This window comes from Mobula hypostoma, chromosome 19 (genome assembly GCF_963921235.1).
Source record: "Mobula hypostoma chromosome 19, sMobHyp1.1, whole genome shotgun sequence".
NCBI classification, from domain to species: Eukaryota; Metazoa; Chordata; class Chondrichthyes; order Myliobatiformes; family Myliobatidae; genus Mobula; species Mobula hypostoma.
In genome coordinates, this window is record NC_086115.1 from 2654277 (window position 1) to 2675194 (window position 20918).

The 20918-nt window shown below is 41.1% G+C and overlaps 2 protein-coding genes across 3 annotated transcripts in view; one reads left to right on the plus strand and one right to left on the minus strand.

The window, feature by feature from the left end:
- mxi1 (max interactor 1, dimerization protein) overlaps window positions 1–11626 on the minus strand; it is a 54958-nt gene extending 43332 nt beyond the window's left edge. For both annotated transcript variants that reach the window (XM_063071239.1, XM_063071238.1), the window contains exons 1-3: window positions 11382–11626; window positions 11024–11111; window positions 496–525 (exon numbers count right to left, since the gene is read on the minus strand). In XM_063071239.1, the coding sequence (XP_062927309.1) occupies window positions 496–525; window positions 11024–11111; window positions 11382–11454 (191 nt within the window). In that variant the 5' untranslated portion in view covers window positions 11455–11626. The remainder of the gene's footprint in view (window positions 1–495; window positions 526–11023; window positions 11112–11381) is intronic.
- Window positions 11627–15140: 3514 nt separating this feature from the next.
- Window positions 15141–19975, plus strand: LOC134359115 (uncharacterized). Its single transcript, XM_063072084.1, has 2 exons — window positions 15141–16148; window positions 19790–19975. The coding sequence occupies exons 1-2, from the start codon at window positions 15141–15143 to the stop codon at window positions 19973–19975; spliced, it is 1194 nt and encodes a 397-aa protein (XP_062928154.1).
- The last annotated feature ends 943 nt before the right edge of the window (window positions 19976–20918 follow it).

Genomic DNA, 20918 nt, shown 5'->3' on the forward strand with positions numbered 1-20918 from the left:
TTTCCAGAACACTGCAATGTTCTGCACCGGTTTAGTTTTACCAATTCAATGAAAAGTTGGAGGACATGAATGGCTGCTCTAGAATAAATAACTTTTTTGCTTCTGGAATGATGTGACTGTGTAGGTTTTATTTCGACTTCATAAATGAGCTCGCCAGCAGTGCCTCAGTAACCTGACACCTTAGCAACAACACCAGCATATGATCCAATCAGAGTTCAGCATGTCAGGAGAGAGGAGAGAAAGAGACAAGTACTCTGCATTCAGATTCTCTTGTTCCAATAGGTCACACATCTACTTGCATTTTGGAAACATGTTGCTGATGTGTAAGAGAGGTTTATAGTTTTTCCTGAAGTTCAATCCCTGGTCAATTTGCTAACCACCTTCTTTATTATAAGCATCAAAATCTTTGGTTCAGTTCTATAAGTAAAAAATAAGATTTTTACTCCAATTACCAGATGACATGACTGAATGGCATCCTATTTGTCAGTGACTTACCGGTTCTTTTCTAATTCATTGTGTGTAGATCTGCAAGACAGAAATTTAGCAGTTACTTTAAAAGCTGTTGAACGCATCATTTAGATCGTAAATTGTTATTTGAATTTAACTAATCTGATTTTACTGCTATTCCAACCATCTCCACTCCAAAAAAGATGTTGATTTGTGCATTTTGGTCATACAATTAAAAATTTAAATATCAACAGGACACATGGTTATCAGAGAAGTCACTACTGAGCCTCATCCTGTCTTCATCTATTTTTTATATACATACACAACTTTGCAGCATGAGACAGGAATTCCAATTGTTTTTACATCTATTCTTAAACCACAGATGCTAAGGACAAGCAGAGTGTGTGAGCTGAGCTCAATTCAACTTCCTCAGTACAATCCAAATCTGGGACTTTCTCAGAATCAGGTTTAACATCATCAGCATATGTTGTGAAATTCATTGTTATGCAGCAGCAGTACATTGAAATACATAATAATAAAAGCTGTGAATTATAACAAATATAATAATAGATATATATTAAAAAGTTATGTTAAATAAGTAGTGGAAAAAAAGTAGGGAGGTAGTGTTGATGGGTTTAATGTACATCCATAAATCTGATGGCAGAGGGAAAGAAGCTATTGCTGAATCATTGAGTGTGTGCCTCCTCCCTGATGGTAGTAATGAGAAGAGGGCATGTCCTGGGTGATGGAGGCTGGGGGCCCTTAATGATAGATGTACCTTTTTGAGGCATCGCTCTTTGAAGATACGCTAATACTGGGGAGCCTAGTGCCCATGGAGCTGACCAAGTTTACAAGTTTCTGCAACTTATTTTTATCCTGTGCAGTAACCTACCCCCCAACCCCCACCAATACCAGAAGGTAATGCAGCCAGTTAGAATGCTCTCCACAGTACATCCGTAGAAGCCAACTTCATGCCCATGGTTAGGATCTAATGCAAATTATATCATTCATTTTTAAGAAGCATATAATTGACAAAATTGCTAAAAGTATCTGAACGCCAAACTCCCATACAGGAAAATTGTAGAAAAAAAACTCTTGGCTGGAGTGGGAACGGCTTCGTATTGAAAACATTTTTGCATATCAATGTGAATTTAACATGATTATCCAAGGCATTCTAGAACAATAACAAAAACAAGGCAACTCTAGTTCTATGTCATAACATTGTATCGCGTGAAATGAAGGGCTGAATTTCAGACAAAAGGTAAAGTACAACTTCTTCGGTATCAAAATAGAAACAAAAAAAGACCGCAGAATCCAGAATCTGCAGCAACACGCAAAACACTGGAGGAACTCAGCAAGTCAGTAGCTCTTTCCAAATGAAGATTCTCAGCTTGAAAGGTTGATTGCCTTTTTCCCTCTATATGATGCCTCCATCAGCTTGTGTGTTACCTCAACATCAAAGCAGGTTTTGATTGAATGTAACCTTAAACAACTCTGGTAAAAGTGAAGTTAATGGAACACAACTGCTTGGAGTCAGAACAATTTGATTTATACCGGGGAAAATGGTTTAACTACATAACACCTCATAGGCCTGATTTTATTCTCACAAATCAATGAATATGTTGTAAAACAAAATCACTCCCTACTTGTACATAGTTTTCTCCTTTTGCTTGTTCTTTCTTTCCTCTCTTTTCTATAAGTGAATACCTCAAATAAATATTATGTGGAGATTTGTGGCATATATGACTATATGATATATATGTACAATATCTGAAATGCATCAATGGAAATGTTTGTTTGATGATGAACTTCAATAAAAAAAACTACAAAAAAAACTAGCACAAAGGAGGATCCTCAAGATCACTCAATGTTGGGACATTCCCGCAAATTATCTTTAGGATAGCGTCCAAGATCAATTAAGTTCAACTCTTTCTTTAATGATTTTCTTTTTATCTTGAGGTTAGAACTGACAATTGTAGCCCGTTCAATTCCAATTCACCAATGCTTCTTTGACAGTGTCTCCTGAACTCAATCTCTATCACCTAAAAAGAGGAGGGTAATTGGTACATTGGAACAAAACCACCTGAAGGATTATCCAAACTACACACTGGCCTGATTTGTTAACACTTGACTCTTCCTGCAATACTGCTGTGTCAAAATTCTGGAATTCCTTGCAATCTAAGGCATGAGAGTACCTTCACCAAAAGGATTCTGATGGCTCAAGAAGGCAGCTGATAGCTATTTTTAAAGGACAATTATAGATTGTCATTAAATGCCGGCCCCATACTGAGCATAAACAGAGCAACAGGTCCATAGCAGAGACCATCTCATTGGCTTTTCACTCAACCCTGGAACATAGGGATAGCAAAGGTGCATACATCAGGATGCTGTTTATCAACTACAGCTCAGCATTCAATAGCATCATCCTCCCAAAATTAATTAATAAGCTCCAACACTTTGGTGTGCAAATGGGTCCTCAATTTCCTCACTTGTGGACCCCAGTCAGTTCGGATTGGCAATAACATTTCCCCCACAATCTCCATCAGCACAGGTGTACCACAAGTCTGTGTGCTTAGAGCCTTGCTCTGCTCACTTACACTTATGATTGTGTGACTAAGCACAACTCCAATGCCATATTCAAGTTTGCTGATGACACAACTGCCGTAGGCCAAATCAAAGGTGGTGATGGATCAGCATATCCATATATAGGAAACAAAATGAAAATCTGGCTGATTGGTGTCACAACAACAACCTCTTACTCAATGTCAGCAAGACCAAAGAGCTGATTATTGACTGCAGGAGAAGGAAACTAGAGGTCCATGACCCAGTCTTCATTGGAGGATCAGAGGCAGAAAAGGTCAGCAACTTTAAACTCCTGTTATTATTTCAGAGGACATGTTCTGGGCCCAGCACACAAATACAATTACAAAGAAAGCATGGCAGAGCTTCCACTTCCTTAGGAGTTTGCATAAAATCAGTATGACATCTAAAACTTTGACAAACTTCTATGGATGTGTGGTGGAGTGCATCACAGCCTGGTATGGAAACATCAATCCCTTTGAATCGAAATCCTACAAAAAGTAGTGGACATAGCCCAGTCCATCACAGGTAAATAGACATTGGTGCAGGAGTAGGCCATTCAGCCCTTTGAGCCAGCACCACCATTCACTGTGATCGTGGCTGATCATCCACAATCAGTACCCCTTTCCTGCCTTCTCCCTATAATCCCTTGATTCCGCTATCTTTAAGAGCTCTATCTAACTCTTTCTTGAAAGAATCCAGAGAACTGGCCTCCACTGCCTTCTGAGGCAGAGCATTCCACAGATCCACAACCCTCTGTGTGAAAAAGTTTTTCCTCAACTCCGTTCTAAATGGTCTACCCCTTATTCTTAAACTGTGACCTCTGGTTCTGGACTCCCCCAACATCGGGAACATGTTTCCTGCCTCCAGTGTGTCCAATCCCTTAATAATCTTATATGTTTCAATCAGAAAAGCACTCTCCACCATTGAGAACATCTATTGGAAGTGTTGTTGCAGGAATGCAGCATCCATCACCACAAGGACATGTTCCCTTCTCATTGCTGTCAGCAGAAAGAAGTTACAAGAGCCTCAGAACTCCATGACAATAAGGAAAGTTACTGGCGTGGTTAGAACATCAGCTAACTGATAGGAAGCAGAGACTGGGAATAAAATGATCTTTTTCTGGTTGGTTGCCAGTGACTAGTGGGCTCCTCATTTAAGAAAATATGTGCTGGCATTGGAGAGGCTGCAGAGGGGGTTCACAAAAATGATTCCGGGAATGAAAGGGTTATCATATGAGGAATGTTTGACAGTTCTGGGTCTGTATTTGATGGAGTTCAGAAGGATGAAGGGGAAGATCTCATTGAAACCTTTCAGATGTTGAAAGGCCTAGACAGAGTAAATGTGGAAAGGAGGTTTTTCCATGGTGGGGGAGGCTAGGACAAGAGGGCACCGCCTCAGGATAGAGGGGGTCCATTTAAAACAGGGATGTGGAGAAATTTCATTAACCAGAGGGTGGTGAATTTGTGGAATTTATTACCACAGGCAGCTGCGGAGGCCAGGTCACTAGATGTATTCAAGGCAGAGCTTGATAGGTTCTTGATTAGACATGGCATCAAAGGTTATGGGGAGAAGGTCGGAGAGTGGGGCTGAGGAGGGGGAAAAATGGATCAGCCATGATTGTATGGTGGAGCAGTGTCAATGGGCCAAATAGCCTAAATCTGCTCCTATGTCTTATGGTCCAACTCACACCACCAGGTTCAAAAACAGTTATTACCCCTCAACCATCAGGCTCTTGAACCAAAGGGGATAACCTCACTCAACTTCACTTTCCCCTTCGAGATGTTTCCACAACCTAAGGACTCAGTTTCAGTGTCTCCTTATCTCATGTTCTTAATATGTATTATTGTTATTTCTTTCTTTTTGAATTTGCCGTTTGCTGACTTTTGCACACTGATTGAATGCTTAAGTTGGTGCAGTCTTTCACTGATTCTGTTAAGGTTATTATTCAATTATCAATTTATTGAGTATGTCTGCAAGAAAATGAATCTTAGCGTTGTATATAGTGACATATATGACCTTAGATAACAAATTTACTTTTAACTTTGAGTAAATAAAAATATCACTAGCTGTAGCAGGAGTCCAAGAGGTATGAAAAAAAACATACATATTTGTTCACGTTAGACAATGTAATCTTTTTTGATGCAGAGAAACTACAAAAAAGTTAGCTTACTAAAGTAACAAAAAATAGATTGCATACAAGCAACAACCAATAAATATCCCAAACAGTTTCTCACTCCAAAAGTTGCCTTCACCCTATAGTTGGGGTATTCTTTTTCTAAGGCAGTCTCTCAAGGAGGATTAGCAGATGGCACACTCCCCCTGTTTACTCCTCTTCCAGAATGAGTGATCACAAGCAAGTATGTCCTCAAATTGGTGGTGATATTACATATTTTCAAGAACATCTTTGAACTATTTCCTCTGTCCAGTTGGTAATCTTTTGCCTTCATATTGCGTCCTTTTCAGGCTTTGAAACAATGTGGCCAGTGCATCATAACCAACTAAATGTAAACAGGCATTCAACAAAGTGGATGTTAGTCTGAGAGAGGACACTTTCGGATTGTTTATCTACTTCCTTGGGAGTTTGCGGAGGTTTGCATGACATCTAAAACTTCAACAAAATATACAGATGTGTTGTGGAAAGTATATTGTCTGGCTGCATCACAGCCTGGTATGTAAACACCAATGCCCTTGAATGGAAAATCTGACAAAAATTATGTAGTGAATACGGCCCAGCCCATCATGGGTAAAACCCTCCCAATCATTGCGTATATCTACATGAAATGCTATCGCAGGGAAACAGCGTCCATCACCAGGGACTCCCAGCACCCAGGATACGCACTCTCCTCGCTGCTGCCATCAGGAAGGTGGTACAGGTACCTCAGGACTCACACCATCAGGTTCAGGAACAGTTACTATCTCACAGCCATCAGGCTTCTGAGCCAAAGGGAATAACTACTCAACCCATCAATGAACTGGTGAATCTATGCCTGCAAGAAAAACTTTGAAGGACTCTTCATCTCACACTCTCAATATTTATTACTTCTTTATTTATTACTATTATTTCTTCTTTTTGTATTTGCACAGTGTGTTGTCTTCCGCACTCTGGTTGAATACCCTAGCTCAATGATTCTCTTATGGTTATTCCTCTGTAGACCTATTGAGTATGCCCACAAGAAAATGTATCAGAATTGCATACAGTGGCATACATGTACTTTGAATTCTGCTCTGCAGATGTTAAGTGTCTAGACTTTTGTCTACCCCAAGTTTACCATGATTTGTAGCTCAGTCTCCGAACCTGTGCAAATGCCATTGTCATATGCATAATGCAACTTCATGACCAAGGCTGGAGTAGCCTTTTGTCTGGAACGGAAACAATATAGATTGTAAAGCTTCTCACTGATTGCTTAAAGGAGCTCCACTTCAGTGGGAAGCTTTTTGAAAATGAGGTCCAGTGCTGAAGTAATAATAATTGAGCAAGTTCGGGCAGAAGCATAACCTTGCATGATGCCAGTCTGCACTGAGATTGGTTCTGTTATTAATCCACTGATTAAGATTACAGTTTACATGTCATAATGTAGTAAATACAAGATGGAGATAAATTTGGTAAGCTTATTTTACAGTTCCTCTTGAATGAAGGAGTTGGAGGATTTTCAGAGATTAAAAGAACTCATGATATTTAATGCTGTCCCTAGATTTTTTTTTGAAGGTCATGCACAGTATGACTTTACCTATAAACACCTATAATTCACTCTGTGGTTACACTATGACTACCATTTCAAGAGCAATCTCTGAACATAGCCAATGACCATACTTTATTTGCAGACTTTGGGAAAAAGATATGGAATATGGTCTTACAACTGTAGCTGGATGTTAGTAATACACTTTTCAAGAGTTATCAAAGCCCAGCCCTCTCATTTGACACTTTTTTAGAAAGTATTTAAAGCTAGCTCTGAGAACTCAGCAACATCTCACACATCCTAGCCTGCACAACTAGGTTCAATTGTTCTAATCTCAACAGGGTCATAGTGTAGGCATGAAACATGAAAACATCTTGGTGCAAACAGCTCAGAATCACACTAGTAAACATGCTTATCCAATAGGTATGTCCACTGAAATTCTTTTCATGCCCCAGATTAAATAAATGAATAATGGAAGTAAATGTATTAAATTTAACATCAAACACTAGTTGTTAATATGCTACAGCAGGATTTCAGTACAGAAAAGGCCATCTTACTTCATCCTCAGCTGCATGACTATAATTCAGATAAGCTAGGAGTTTCACTCACAAACCTCTCCTCAGCTCACTTTGTAGAAGCCCAAAGTTTAGTGTGAGAGAGTGACCTGCAATACAAGTGCCAGTTATTGCTGAACCTGGAGGAGCTCTCCTTCCAACTCATTAATTTTTCAGCAGCACCGGTGGTTTCTTTAACCACTACTTAGGCTGCTTAAACTAAACACAAAGCTTCATTTATTGCCACCTCATTTCAGTTTTTAGCTAGACCTCAACCAATTTAACAGCAGTCTAGTGGTACAGATCATGCACAAGCTGCTGTTTTACCAAATGAGTTGCAGGCATAGATTAACCACAATTTTGTTAAATGTATCCCAAAACACTCTGGTCTTTAAATGACCAGATGGGTAACAGCAAATTAGCTAATACAGTCCAATTCTACAGATGATTTATATATAGAAGTGATTTTTTAATATTCTTTGGCTTATTATCTTAGCAACCCATCAGCTGCATTTCATTTTAGAGTAAGAACAAAAGACAAAGGAATGAAAGTAGGCCTTTTAGCAACTTCAAGCACACTTTTCCATTCATCAAGATCATAGCTCATAGATCATCACATCTAGGTTTTATGTTCCTACATCTCCTGATTCCTTAACTCCTTTAATATCCAGAAATCTCTTTCAAAGGACCTCAATGACCAAACTTTCAAGTCATCTGGTGAATGCCAAATATCCGCCAACTTCTGCTTGAAGATCTTTCTCCTCATTTTTGTACTATTAACAATAAAAAGCTCCTTGTATTTACATTAACTTCTACTTAAAATAATCAACACTAACCACAATAATAAAGTAACAAAATAAAAAAAAAGGGAAGACCAGAAGCTTAGCTATGTATACTTTGGGAGAGTTTTGAAATGACAAAGAGGTGGAGAAGAAAATAGCTTTAAGGGGAGAATTCCAGAACTCAGTCTATGGTAATCAAAGGTACAGCAGAAAATGGTTTAAAGGGAAGTTTATTCAGGTGTGTTGAGTCGAAAGAAATGACAGAATAAAAAGGAGTTGAGGCTGATCATAATAATGAGAATTTGTACTGGACACAATCACGGAAACCAATGTACAATACAAGTAAAAATATTATGAACATGCTGGAAATCTGAAATAAATCAGTAAATATCCAGGAGGTCAGGCTGCATCTGTGGAAAAAGAAATGGAGTTAAAGTTACACACACAAAATGCTGGAGGAAATCAGGAAACCAGGCAGCATCTATGGAAGGGAATAAATAGCTGAAGTTTTGGGAGAAGACTTTTTTTTTATCAGGACTGAAAAGGAAAGGGGTAAAAGTCAAAACAAGGTGGTGTGTGGGGGAGAGGGGAAGGAGTATAATCTGGCAGGTGACAGGTGAGGCCAGGGGAGGGGGAAGGTTGGTGAGTCAGGTAGGGGGATAAGTAAGAACCTGGGAGGTGATAATTGGAAGAGGTAAAGTGATGAAGAAGGAAGAATCTAACAGGAGAGGAGAGTGGAACATGGTAAGAAAGGGAAGGAGAAGGGGAACCTGAAGGAGGTGACAAAATAATGAGAAGAGAAGAAAAAGGATGAGCGGGTAACCAAAATATAGAATTTAGAAAGAGAGAAGATGGTGGGGGGTAAAAATTACCAGAAGTTGGAGAAATCAATGTTCATATAATCAGGTTGGAAGTTACCCAGATAGAATACTGAGCTGTAGCACCTCCAGCTTGAGACTGACCTCATCATGGCATTAGCGAAGACCATGGACAGACATGTCAGAATGGGAATGGGAATGGGAAGCCAATTGAAATGGGTAGCCAATGGAAGATCCTCCCATTTTTGAAGAACAAAGCAGTCCCCAATCTGCATCAGGTCTCACCAGTATAGAGGAGGGTGCACCAGGAGTACCAGATACAATAGATAACCCCAACAGACTCGCAGGTGAAGTGTCATCTCACCTGGAAGAGTTAAAGTTTCAGCTCAAAGACCCTTTGTCAGAAGTGAGAAAAAGGTAAAGAGTTAGTTTTAAGTTGCATGGAGGATGGGAAAGGGATATAGAAGTCAAAGGAAATGTTTGTGGTAGGGTGGGCCTAGAGCTGCCCTGCCCAGGAGATAAGCTTAAAAATAAGTTAAATGGGGAAAAGTGTTAAAGCATTTAGTTTCTGCAATGTAGTCTCCTCTACATTGGAGATGCACTAGATTGTAAAATGTGCAAGTATATCACCCTTTCACTTGGGAGAACTGTTTGTTTCCCTAGGAAGGGGAAGTGTTGAAAGGATAGGTATTGCATCTTCTATAGTTGCTCAAGAAAGTGTCATTGTCTTGTTGATCCTTTCTCCAACTTTTCTCTCCTTCCCAGTTCTGAAAAAGGGTCTTCAAGCTGAAATGTTAACTCTGTTTGTCTTACTACAGATACTGTTTCATCTGCTGAGTGTTAGCAGCATTTCCTTTCAATATTCAATGCAGACCTTGGCTTAATATACTGCATGGCAGGTTATAGATGAAAAGATTATGGGTGCAAATTAAATACTGAGCAAATCTTAACAGGTACGTCTGGATCCACAAGGGATCCAAAAATCAGCCATGATCGTCGGCTCCTGCTTTTCACTGCTATCTGATGAAAATTGTGCTTAAAGATGTCTGGTAGGGAGCTGTCTTCTTCAGCTAGACTCTACCTTTGCAGAAATTAGCACATTCCCTGAGAGAAAGAGCAAGGTTTGAGAAGGGTGAGGTGGAAATTAAATCAAGTTCCTGTCTGGATACCACTTGATTATGAGACCCTTTACATTTCCATAAACACTTCATTTAGATTCAGCATGTTTTGGTGGATGAGGAAGGATTGTATGCTACTGTAATGCTGGAAGTAGGAGGGACTTGTCACCACAAACAATTTTAGCCTTACATGTCGTGACATGCACCGTTTGTATGAAACAGCGTATTGAAAAATAACCTCCAATTAAAAACACAGCTTATATTTAGTTGCAATAACTTTCAACTTAAGCACGTAATCAAACATTTTCTTATACTACAATGAACAAATAGCCATAAAATCTCCTTCACAATTTTACAATTAGACGATCAAGAAACAGTCAACATAAAAGTTAATGAGTAATTTAGACAAGTGAGCAGTCTAAATACTTTCCATGCAGAACACAAGGTTGAGACAAAATTTTAAGGAATTGAATAATACTACACGATTTTTCTTAACCATCATTGCAAAGTGAAGCTTTTGATGTGCAAAAACAAACCAAGTGAAATAATTCAAGGCACTCCAAAATACTGAATGTACTTTGATTTCAACAGCAAATTCAGCATCGCAGAGAGTTGAAAATTTGAACCATTCTTCCATAATGCTTGTATTCGTTACTTCCGTGGCCCCTTTCAATTTGACATCAATGTGTGTTTTTAAAACTGTAAATCTGACAATCAGCTGATCACAGATGGCGCTCGAAGCTCCCTTTTCCCCATCCCCCATTAAAATATAATTAGCTTTGCATTTTCTTTTCCCTCCAACACTTTGCAAACACAATCAAAACCATTGCAGAGGAAAACCTAATATTTTACAAGTTGCTGCAGTCACAGGTTCGCCTGGGGTCTGCACTGTTTTAAATATATAATTTTAAAAGATGTAAAATGGCGGGTACAGTAACCACATAAACAATGCTCCCTTCAGTTTAATTTTGCCAAACGTTAATGCACTTATACCGAGAAACATCATATTTACAAATAAGTAAATGAACTCGGCATATTTTTTACCTATTGCTCGAATTCTTTTTGGTTTTCATTTTCCTCCTGGTCGCCTCGGCATCGCAGGGTAAGGACGATGCATATCCGTGCTCAGCTTCTGAAAGGAAAACAAACACAAGTTCACGTCGGTATATTTTTAACACATTTTTAAAAATGGTATTATTGTCGCAAATCATTTCCCAGGTTACACATTGCAGAGCAGGGTGATAGTCGTCAGGATTCGCTGAGGTGTTTGCTGCTGCTTCTGTTGCGGTTGATGGCAGTTAGAACTCCTGGCCATTTGAATTTTTTAATGATACATAATAATTTATCCGATTTGTTTATTCGCAGTCCTGAAAAGTTCTTCTTTTATTTTTCTTTTGTTTACCTCGGTCTCTTCTCTCTAAAAACTCGGCCGCTTCTATCAGTCTCTGGATGTTGATTAATTGCACTGCGTTCATTATTTCGTTTATTTTAAATTTGGTCGTGTATATTTACAAGGTACAAAAATATTTTTGTATAAAAATGGGTGGATTTTTTAGAAAAACAAGGAAGTTCTTAACTAAAAATTAAAGATGTGATTTTTTTAAAAAAAGGGGGGGAAGCGAGCGATCTGCAAGCAGCCGACCCTCCTCCCTCCTCTCACTCTCTGTCAGTCCAAGTTTGTTTACCTCAGGAAATATCGAGGACGGCTCCGACCGAGCGGCCCCACTGCGCCTGCGTCCACCGCCGCTTTCCTCTCCCTCCCCTTCGCGACTGCCCGGACACAGTGCACACTGGGAAATGCAGTCCGCTGTTCTTCCTCTGCATGGCTCGAGGTGACACACAAACTGCAATTCCCAGCAGGCAACGCACGACGTCGTCGTCGGTGGAAATTGGTTGGTCTTTTTGTTGGCGAGGCTTCTGCCGGGGGGGGGAGCTCAGCCGCGGATGACGTCAGGCAAGCGACCAATCACATTTCGGGAGCTATGTTTCATGCGAAAAGCACATGTTCGCGAACGCGCACGCCTGAAGTGTGCGTGGGCGTGCAGTGTGCCTTGTAACTTTGTAAAACCTTAGCTTGCAACTGCATGCAAAATTAGTCTCTCCCGCTAATATGCACTTATTAATATTGATAACGATGTTGCAATGATTTGGATGTTTCGCCTTTTAAGACCCATAAACAAACATCATTAGGAGGGATTTTTTTTATGCTCTTTCTCATCACCAATATTTTCTTCTCGGTGGTAGCACCGAAGATTATTGGTGCCACTTCACCCATTAAAATCTTGAACAATCATTTTTGTCTCATTTAAATTGGTTTTAACCCAACTAAATTTATTTTATCAAAATATCCAAATGAACTTCAGTATAACCATATTTTATGCAGTGCGTAGCTGAAGAATACTGGCCGGATTTGAGGAAAGATGTACTGCAACGATACAGCGTCTTGGTCAGACTGCATCTGGAGTTTTGTTTTCTTACTAATCTTTGGGATGATTCTGTCATATGAAAAGACTCCAGTATAGAAGAATGAGAGGTGATCTCAATGAAACATACAGAATTCCCAAAAGCATAGATACAGGGAGGATGTTTCCTCTGCCTTAAGTTTCTTGAACCAGGGATAATGCTTTTAACACAAGGGGTAGGCTATTTAGAACACAGTACAGGCATTTTGGACCACAATGTTGTGTCAATCGTTTAATCTACTCCAAGATTAATCTAATCATTCCATTCTACAGAGCCCTCCTGTATCCTGTCATCTGTGTGCCTGAGAGTTCATACACCCACCAATCCCAATCACTGATTTAAGATTGGAATGATAAATTTCTTCACTTAGTACATGATCAATCTTTGGAATTCTCTAATCTGGAAGGTTGCAAAGACTCAGTTATGGACTGCTTTCAAAACTAAGATGGCTAGATTAGTGGATAATAAAGGAATCAAGGGATCTGGGAACAGGGTAGAAAAACTGCTTTGAGGAAGAAGATGAGCATGATGATAATGAAGATAGGGTAGCCTCCAGAGACTGACTGTTCTATATCTATCTTCAAGTGCCAATATTCTTGCCACTGCTACAAAAGGTATGTACTATCTTCAGCAAAGATAATCATCCTGAGTCCCTTATGTCTGCTCAAGCCATATAGATAGTTGTTAAAGATATTGTGATGCAGACAAAATTCCTATATCAAACAGCACAAAAATAGCATACTCAGTCAAGCATCACACTGTTATACCATGTATGAGAGATGTGATGGATATCTACAAAAGAGCTCAGACAGTGATCTTGAAAGATATTTGTAGCCCGTAGGTGGGCTTGGCTTTTGAAATTCTTGCGATGGTGAAGAGAGAAACTAATCAATTTATTGTTAAAGTTTGAAAAGCAGTGATGTTATGAAACTTCTGAATGTCAAATCTACTTTTGAAAGAGTCTTTGATGCTGACTGTATCAAACTCAGTGGTTTCTTAAAAGCATGATTATTATTCCAAACTAATTCGTGTTAGCCTTAGCCAAGATATCAAAAGAAACACAACTAAATGGACTTTTATGATGTGCAGAAAGAAAGAGTGATAGTTTCACCTCTAAAGCAGAATTTCATTTCAGATGCTGTTATCTATAACTTGTCTAATAAAGGAAATTGCAATTTCCCCATGATCATTCCTAATGCAAAACTAATGAAACATCTTGGAAGCTGGAGGTAAAGAAAATACATACATTGACATAGCACCTGTCATAAACTTGAGATGTCCCAAGTGATTTTAAAGCCAAGTGATACACTCATCGAGTGTGATCGTTGTTGCAAAATAGGAAATGCAGCATCCTCTTTTGAGCAGAATGGATACACGTGTTGTTAAGGCAACTTGTTACACATTTTCATACAGGAAGTAAATTAATAAAATACAATGTATACTTAGTTTCTTAATTTTGTTGGAATTCCCTATTATAATCAGTAAATACAGATTTTACAATGAATGATATTAGTTTATATATTAATGTAATTGACAATTTTTATTAATAAAGATACCATTTTCTAATGAAGTTCTGAAGTATGTTCAGCGAAAGTTAGGGTATGGAGAAGGACAAGAGACACCAAAAGTAGAGAGGAACTCAATTTTGAAGCCAAAAAAAAGCAGATGCTGAAAATTGGAAATAAAACTGGAGAACACTTTCAGCAAGTCAAGTGGCATGAGATGCTTCAGAGTCAAAGTTTCAGATCAAGGAGCCTTGTCAAAAGTGGACAAGTGTTATTATCGCCCACAGGGAAGTGGGGAGAATGAAAGCCATGTCTGAGACGGGGTGCAGATCAAAGCTATCAAGATATCAATTACTTTAAAAACCGCTGAATGGAACAGAAATAATAGAGTTAAAAGTGGGTTAAAACTGGGTTAAAAGTGCTGCTGCTTTTGTGAAATTGTTGAACTCAATTCATGTCTGACAGTATATTAAATACCGTTGCTCAGGCTTACCTAGGACAGCGTTGGAAGAGGTCAGAGGGAGAGTGGGACAGACGGTGAAAGTGAAAGCTGTCTGGAGCCTCTGTGTTTCCCTGTAGACAGAACATGGTTGTTCTGCAACACAATTGCTCAAGTTGGTGTTTGTCCATGGCAGAGAGGGCCACACTATGAGCACTGGATTGAAAAGATTACAAATAAATTATTGCCTCATCTGGAAGGACTGATTGAGTCTGTGGGAAGGGAGAGGTTGCATGGGAAATAGCTGTGAGAATATAATTGTTGGTGAAGGTGGAAGAGTGTAAAGAGGAGGGGGAGAGAAGGTTTGTCCTGTGGTGGAATCCCATTGGAGATGATGGAGGATATCTCAAAACTAGATGTGTTGGACTTGTCTTTCCCAGCTTTATAATATGAACATAGCCTAAGGACAGGGGTCAGGGCTTCAGAAGTGACTGTCAATTTTGAGACGAAGCTGAAGAAGCTGGACATACAATGTGCCTATGTGGCCTTTTTTTCCCACTGGATTTAAAGAATGCTCTTTAAAATCTTCTTAAGAAGTACAAATACAAGACATTTGAAAGTAGTGCACTCCTCTGGCCTATTGAATGGAAGCATATGTTTAAATGAACTCTTTGTGAGTCAACGGCCACCTACTGTCTGTGTGAGGAGTGGCGCGCCGCACAGTCTTTCGTTTCGCGCCTTGTAAGGCATTATGATGACAGACAACCCAACAGACCCTATACTTCCAGAGCCGGGAGTGCTCAGGAACTCTGCGGAACGCCCAGACCCTGGCCAAGACAGGCAGTATGAAGGTGCAACCTCAAACCCCACGGGGAGGGTTGAGTCCGACAAGGGGGCTAAGCGAACTGCGCCTCTTTTGCGTTGTAAGGTAAAAACGATCATCTCAACCTTCAACGCAAACACCATCCGCCTCTTGCCTCGATACACAGAGTTGGCATCACAGGCAAGCAGCTACGAGATCTCCATCCTGGGGATCCAAGAACACCGTCATGTATACCCTGACGAAGAGATAGAGGGGATGCACCTCATCACCTCGTCCGCATGGAGAGAGCCGACGACGATGTCAGCACAAGGTGGAGTAGGGCTGATGTTGAACAGCAAGGCGAAGAAGGCACTGAGGGGCGTAGTCTCAGTCAGTGACAGAATCCTTACTGCAGAATTCGACGGAAACCCGGCGACCTCTGTCATCATCTGTTACTCCCCGCACAACAGCAGCGAGGAGAAGGAGGTGGAGGCCTTCGACAGTAAACTTCACCAAGCTGTCACTTCAATACTGGCACATAACTTCCTGGCTGTGCTCGGCAATTTTAATGCCCAGGTCAGACTGGAAGATATTCCATACTCATACCAAGATTTTACCAACAGAAATGGACAATATCTAGTTGATTTCATCCAGGAACACAGTCTCATTGCTGCTAACACACAATTCAAGAAGCAAGCTGGTAAACTGTGGACATATGAAAACAGAGCCTCCATCTACAGGAAACAGCTCATCTACATCCTTGTAAGAACAAAATGGCGTAATTGTGCGATCAACACAGAAGCCTACAGCACCTTCAACTCAGTCAGTTCCGACCACAGAGTAGTGTCAATGCAAGTGAGACTGAGCCCGTGGGAACCCACAGCCACAGGTTCCAAGGAGAAGATAGACTGGAAGGCATTCTCCTCACAACCTGTTCTTCAAGCTCAGTACACAGTGGAGGTGAGAAATCGCTTCGGCCCACTGGAAAAGGAGGAGGAAGAGACTGCCACCAACCGCTATCAACGGCTCATAGATGCACACACAGATGCAACAAAGAGTTTGTCTACAGTGAAGCGAATCAAGATGAGTCGGATCTCGAAACATCCTGACGTCGTCGCAGCAAGAAGCGTGGTCAATGCTTGTCGTGCTGAACTTAGAAGGAGCGAAACAGAAGAGCTAAGAGACGAGTTCAAGACAGCAAAGAAGAATCTCTTTGCCACCTACGACCGACTGAAGGAAGAGGAACTAGCTGAGAGGATTAGAGAGATAGAGGCTGCTAATGAAGACATGCAGCATGGAGAAGCATGGTGCCTAGTCAATGAGATCAGTAGACGGAAGAAGTCCCCATCAGGTCAAATAAGTGGTAAAACAGCAGAGGACTGTGTCCTGACATGGTTTACCCACTTTAAAAACCTGCTGGGAAGCCCTCCAACGATCACGGAACAAGTAGAGGACATACCCATGATATTAACGCAAGTCGACATCGATGATGGCCCATTCACCACTGCGGAACTGAAGAAAGCCAACTATGCACTCAAACAGGGCAGGAGCGCTGGACTAGATGGGATACCACCCCAGATGTCCTGAGGAACTGCGACCTGGACAACATCTTGCTGGACATATGTAATACAGCACTGATGAAAGGCAACAAACCAGAACAGTGGTCACTCTCAAACATTATCCCAGTCCCCATGTCTGGATCCCTCACAAAGACAGATAACTTACTGCGGTATCAGCTTGACCTGCATCTTAGCAAAGTTATACAATCGGATGATCTTGAACAGGATTCGCACTGCCATTGACCCTAAGCTAAGATTCAATCAGAATGGTTTTCAGCAGAAGCACATAACAAGAATGCAAATACTTGCTCTCCATAGGATCATCGAGGAAGTCAAGAAATACAACCTACCAGCCATGCTTACTTACATCGATTTTTGCAAAGCTTTTGACTACATTCACCGAGGTAAAATGCTGAAGATCCTGAAAGCTTACGAAGTGCCAGACCATCTACTGAGAGCAATAGAGTCCAGCTATACCAAAACCATGGCGCAAGTTATATCACCAGACGGAGAAACAGCAGTGTTCGAGCTCCTAGCTGGTGTGCTGCAAGTAGACACTCTAGCACCCTACATCTTTATAATCGTCCTTGATTACACTCTGCGTCAAGCTACCAAAGATCATGACAAGCTTGATTTTACCATAAAACCAGGGCGAACCAAAAGGATCAGACCAGTTACACTCACAGATCTCGATTTTGCAGATGACGTAGTCCTGCTCTCTGTCCAGATGGAGGAAGCACAGCAGCTACTGACAGAAGTGGAAATTGAGTGCAATGAAGTTGGACTTCACCTAAACGCTAAAAAGACAGAGTACATGGTGTTTAGCTGCGACGAAGGTACTCTCAAGACCGTGGAGAATGATACCATTAAGAAAGTCTTTGACTACAAGTACCTCGGGTCAAGAATGATGAGTTCGGAGAAGGACATAAAGATACGGAAGGCACTGGCGACATGAAGGAAATCTGGAAGTCGAACCTGACCAGAGGGCTTAAAAAGAGGATTTTCATAGCAGTCATAGAGTCCATTCTCACGTACGGATGCGAGATGTGGACACTCACCAAGACGATGCAAAAGTCTTTAGATGGTTGCTACACACGAATGCTCCGGATGGCTCTTGACGTGAGTTGGCAACAGCACATGACAAATGTCAAGCTCTGTAATGACCTTCCGATGCTCTCCACTAAAATCGAGGTGAGAAGACTGCAACTAGTGGGGCACTGTCTACGCCACCCCGAGCTACCTGCCAGCCTAGTCATCATATGGGAGCCCAAGCACGGGAGGATGAACCCTGGGCGCCCTCCCAAGACTATGGTCAACACGCTCCTAGAAGACAGCGGCGCGGCTAATGTAGATGAACTGAACACACTGATGAGGGAGAGGGAGAAGTGGAGAGTCCATCATCATGCCCGATGCCGGCCCCCCAGGCCTGAGTCGATGTAGTAGTAGTATATGTTTAAAAAGCAATTTCTATATAAAAGATTGCAAATACATGGTTACATTTCAACATTATTATAATGTAACACCAGTCACAACACGGCAATTGATCTCACAGTTTCTATGCAGAAGGGGGAGAAAAGGGCCTAGTACTTACTGCTAAAAGTTGTGTGGGTGAGGATTTTTCTGTTGTGGGGATCACTAGTTGAGGCAGGCTGTCGAGATGTTTGCATGTATGGGTGGGTGGGAGAGATAGGAAACTTTGCTGTCGTTATTTTGTTGCTGTTGCTGCTGGTGTTGTTCTGTGGAATATTGTGGCCATGCTATGTTGGTCCAGATGTGGTAATCAGCACATCCTTGGGTGTGCTGGTTGTTAATATAAAGCATTTCACTGTATGTTTCACGTATGATAAATGCATGAATCTGACAAGCAAACATTAACTGCCCTGCCTAACGGGCTGTAAAGATGATGGCAAGTTCTCTTCTTCAGCCGTAACTGTCCATGCGGTAAATTCCCAATACTACACTGTTAGTAATGGTCTGTGGGCCACATCGAACATATGACCAGCACTGTGGCAGACTTCCCTCTAATGAAAATGTTTATAAAAAGTAATTTTCTACTTTCGTCATCGCTAGAACCAGTTTCCATGAACGTAATTACTAATAACTTTTTATTAATTTATGGTTCAATCAACAAAATTTAAATTCCATAGGTGGTATTTGAACTCATCTCTTGATAGGTAGTTCAGGTCACTTAGTTACCAGTTCCAGTAAGTTCATGGAGATACACAAACTCATGTTCTCCATATTATTTATTACTTATTTACAATTATTATTGTGTTCTTCTTTTTGTATTTACACAATTTGTCATCTTTTGCACATTGGTTGTTTATCAGTCTTTGTGTGTAGTTTTTATTCTATTGTGTTTCTTTGCATTTACTGTGAATGACTTTTGCATAGTAATGTAATTTTATATATTGCACTGAACTGCCGTGGCTAAAAGTAAAAAATTTCCTGACACGTGAGTGATGATAAACCTGATTCTGATATGGGTCTGTATTGTGGACTGAGAGTGGAAGGGTAAGGGAGAGGGGAGGGAGTGGGAAACCCCAGAGAGACATTCTGTAATGCTCAATAAACCGATGGTGCCTGGTGTCTCAGGGCTGGGTGTGTCTGCACCGGCACCAACCTCTGACCCCCTCACTGCTTCTCTGCCACTTGTCCCACATCCCTCCCACGGTGCTCCACCCTCACAGTTCCCAACATCCCTTGCTCCTGCCAATTTACAAACTCGCTCACCGTTCCACGTTGACAAATACAGTACTGTGTAAAAGTCCTAGGCACCTTTGCTATATATATGTGCCTACGATTTTTGCACAATATTGTTTGTACCTTGATAATAAAGTTATTCTGAACTTTGAACTCAAGAAACTGCAGATGCTGTAAACTAGAGCAAGACACAAACTTCAGGGGGGAGCTTGAAGGGTCAGGCCACATCTATGGACAAGGACCTGCATTTGTAGTGGCTGCACACACACTGCCCAGCCCACTGAGTTCTTCTTGCTCTTTTGCTCTGGCAAATTCATAATTTGTATTGGGTCTAAATAGGGCCAAGCTCCGAATGATTTGTTAACACGCTATGGGAGAAGGCTTTATGAACATCCCCACCTCCTGAGTACAGATGTGTTTGCATCACAATTTTACTTCAGCGGCCTGCTGGCGTTCTCCTGCCAGCCTCCCCGAATAAGTAATGCTCATTTGGATAAGGCAATGAGCATTGGCCAGCACCTGTGAGGACAACTGGACAAATCCAACTAACTGCACGTAAACAGTTTACACTCAGTCATCTCCAAAGACCTTCTAAACATGAGGTAAGAGTGCTAACCTTTGACCTCAAGGTGCCCTAGTAAAACCAGTCAATGGGTCTAAATCCTGGAACTTCCTGCCTAACACAGTGGGAGAAGGATTGCAGCAATACCGGAAAGTAGTTCTCCAACACCTTCTCAAGTACAGTTAGGGAGGGGCAGCAAATGCTGGTCTTTCCAGCAATGACCACATCCCCAAGGATGAATATTTAAGAAACATGTGGTTATGAACTAATAGATTTGATGATGTCATCCTCTTTTGAGTCTCAGTGTACAAGGTGAGGAGAAGCAAGGAGGTAAAAGAAATCCAATCATTAATGGCACCTCATTTCTCTATGGCTCAGCCGATTACATAGACCTAACGACACAGTAGCGGAATTATACCATTGAATCTGCTCGGCCATTTGATAACGATTGGTTTATTTTCTTTCAACCTCATTCTCCTATGTTCTCCCCATAACCTTTGACATCTTTACTAGTCAAGAACCTATCCACCTTTGTTGAAGTATACCCAATGGCTTGGTCTCCACCATCCATGGCAATGAATTTCACAGATTCATCATCCTTTGGCTTAAGAAACTCCTTCTCATCTCTATTCTAAAGGGACACACATCAAAGCTGCTGGTGAACGCAGCAGGCCAGGCAGCATCTCTAGGGAGAGGTACAGTCGACGTTTCGGGCCGAGACCCTTCGTCAGGACTAACTGAAAGAAGAGCTAGTAAGAGATTTGAAAGTGGGAGGGGGAGGAGGAGATCCAAAATGATAGGAGAAGACAGGAGGGGGAGGGATGGAGCCAAGAGCTGGACAGGTGATAGGCAAAAGGGATATGAGAGGATCATGGGACAGGAGGCCCAGGGAGAAGGGAAAGGTGG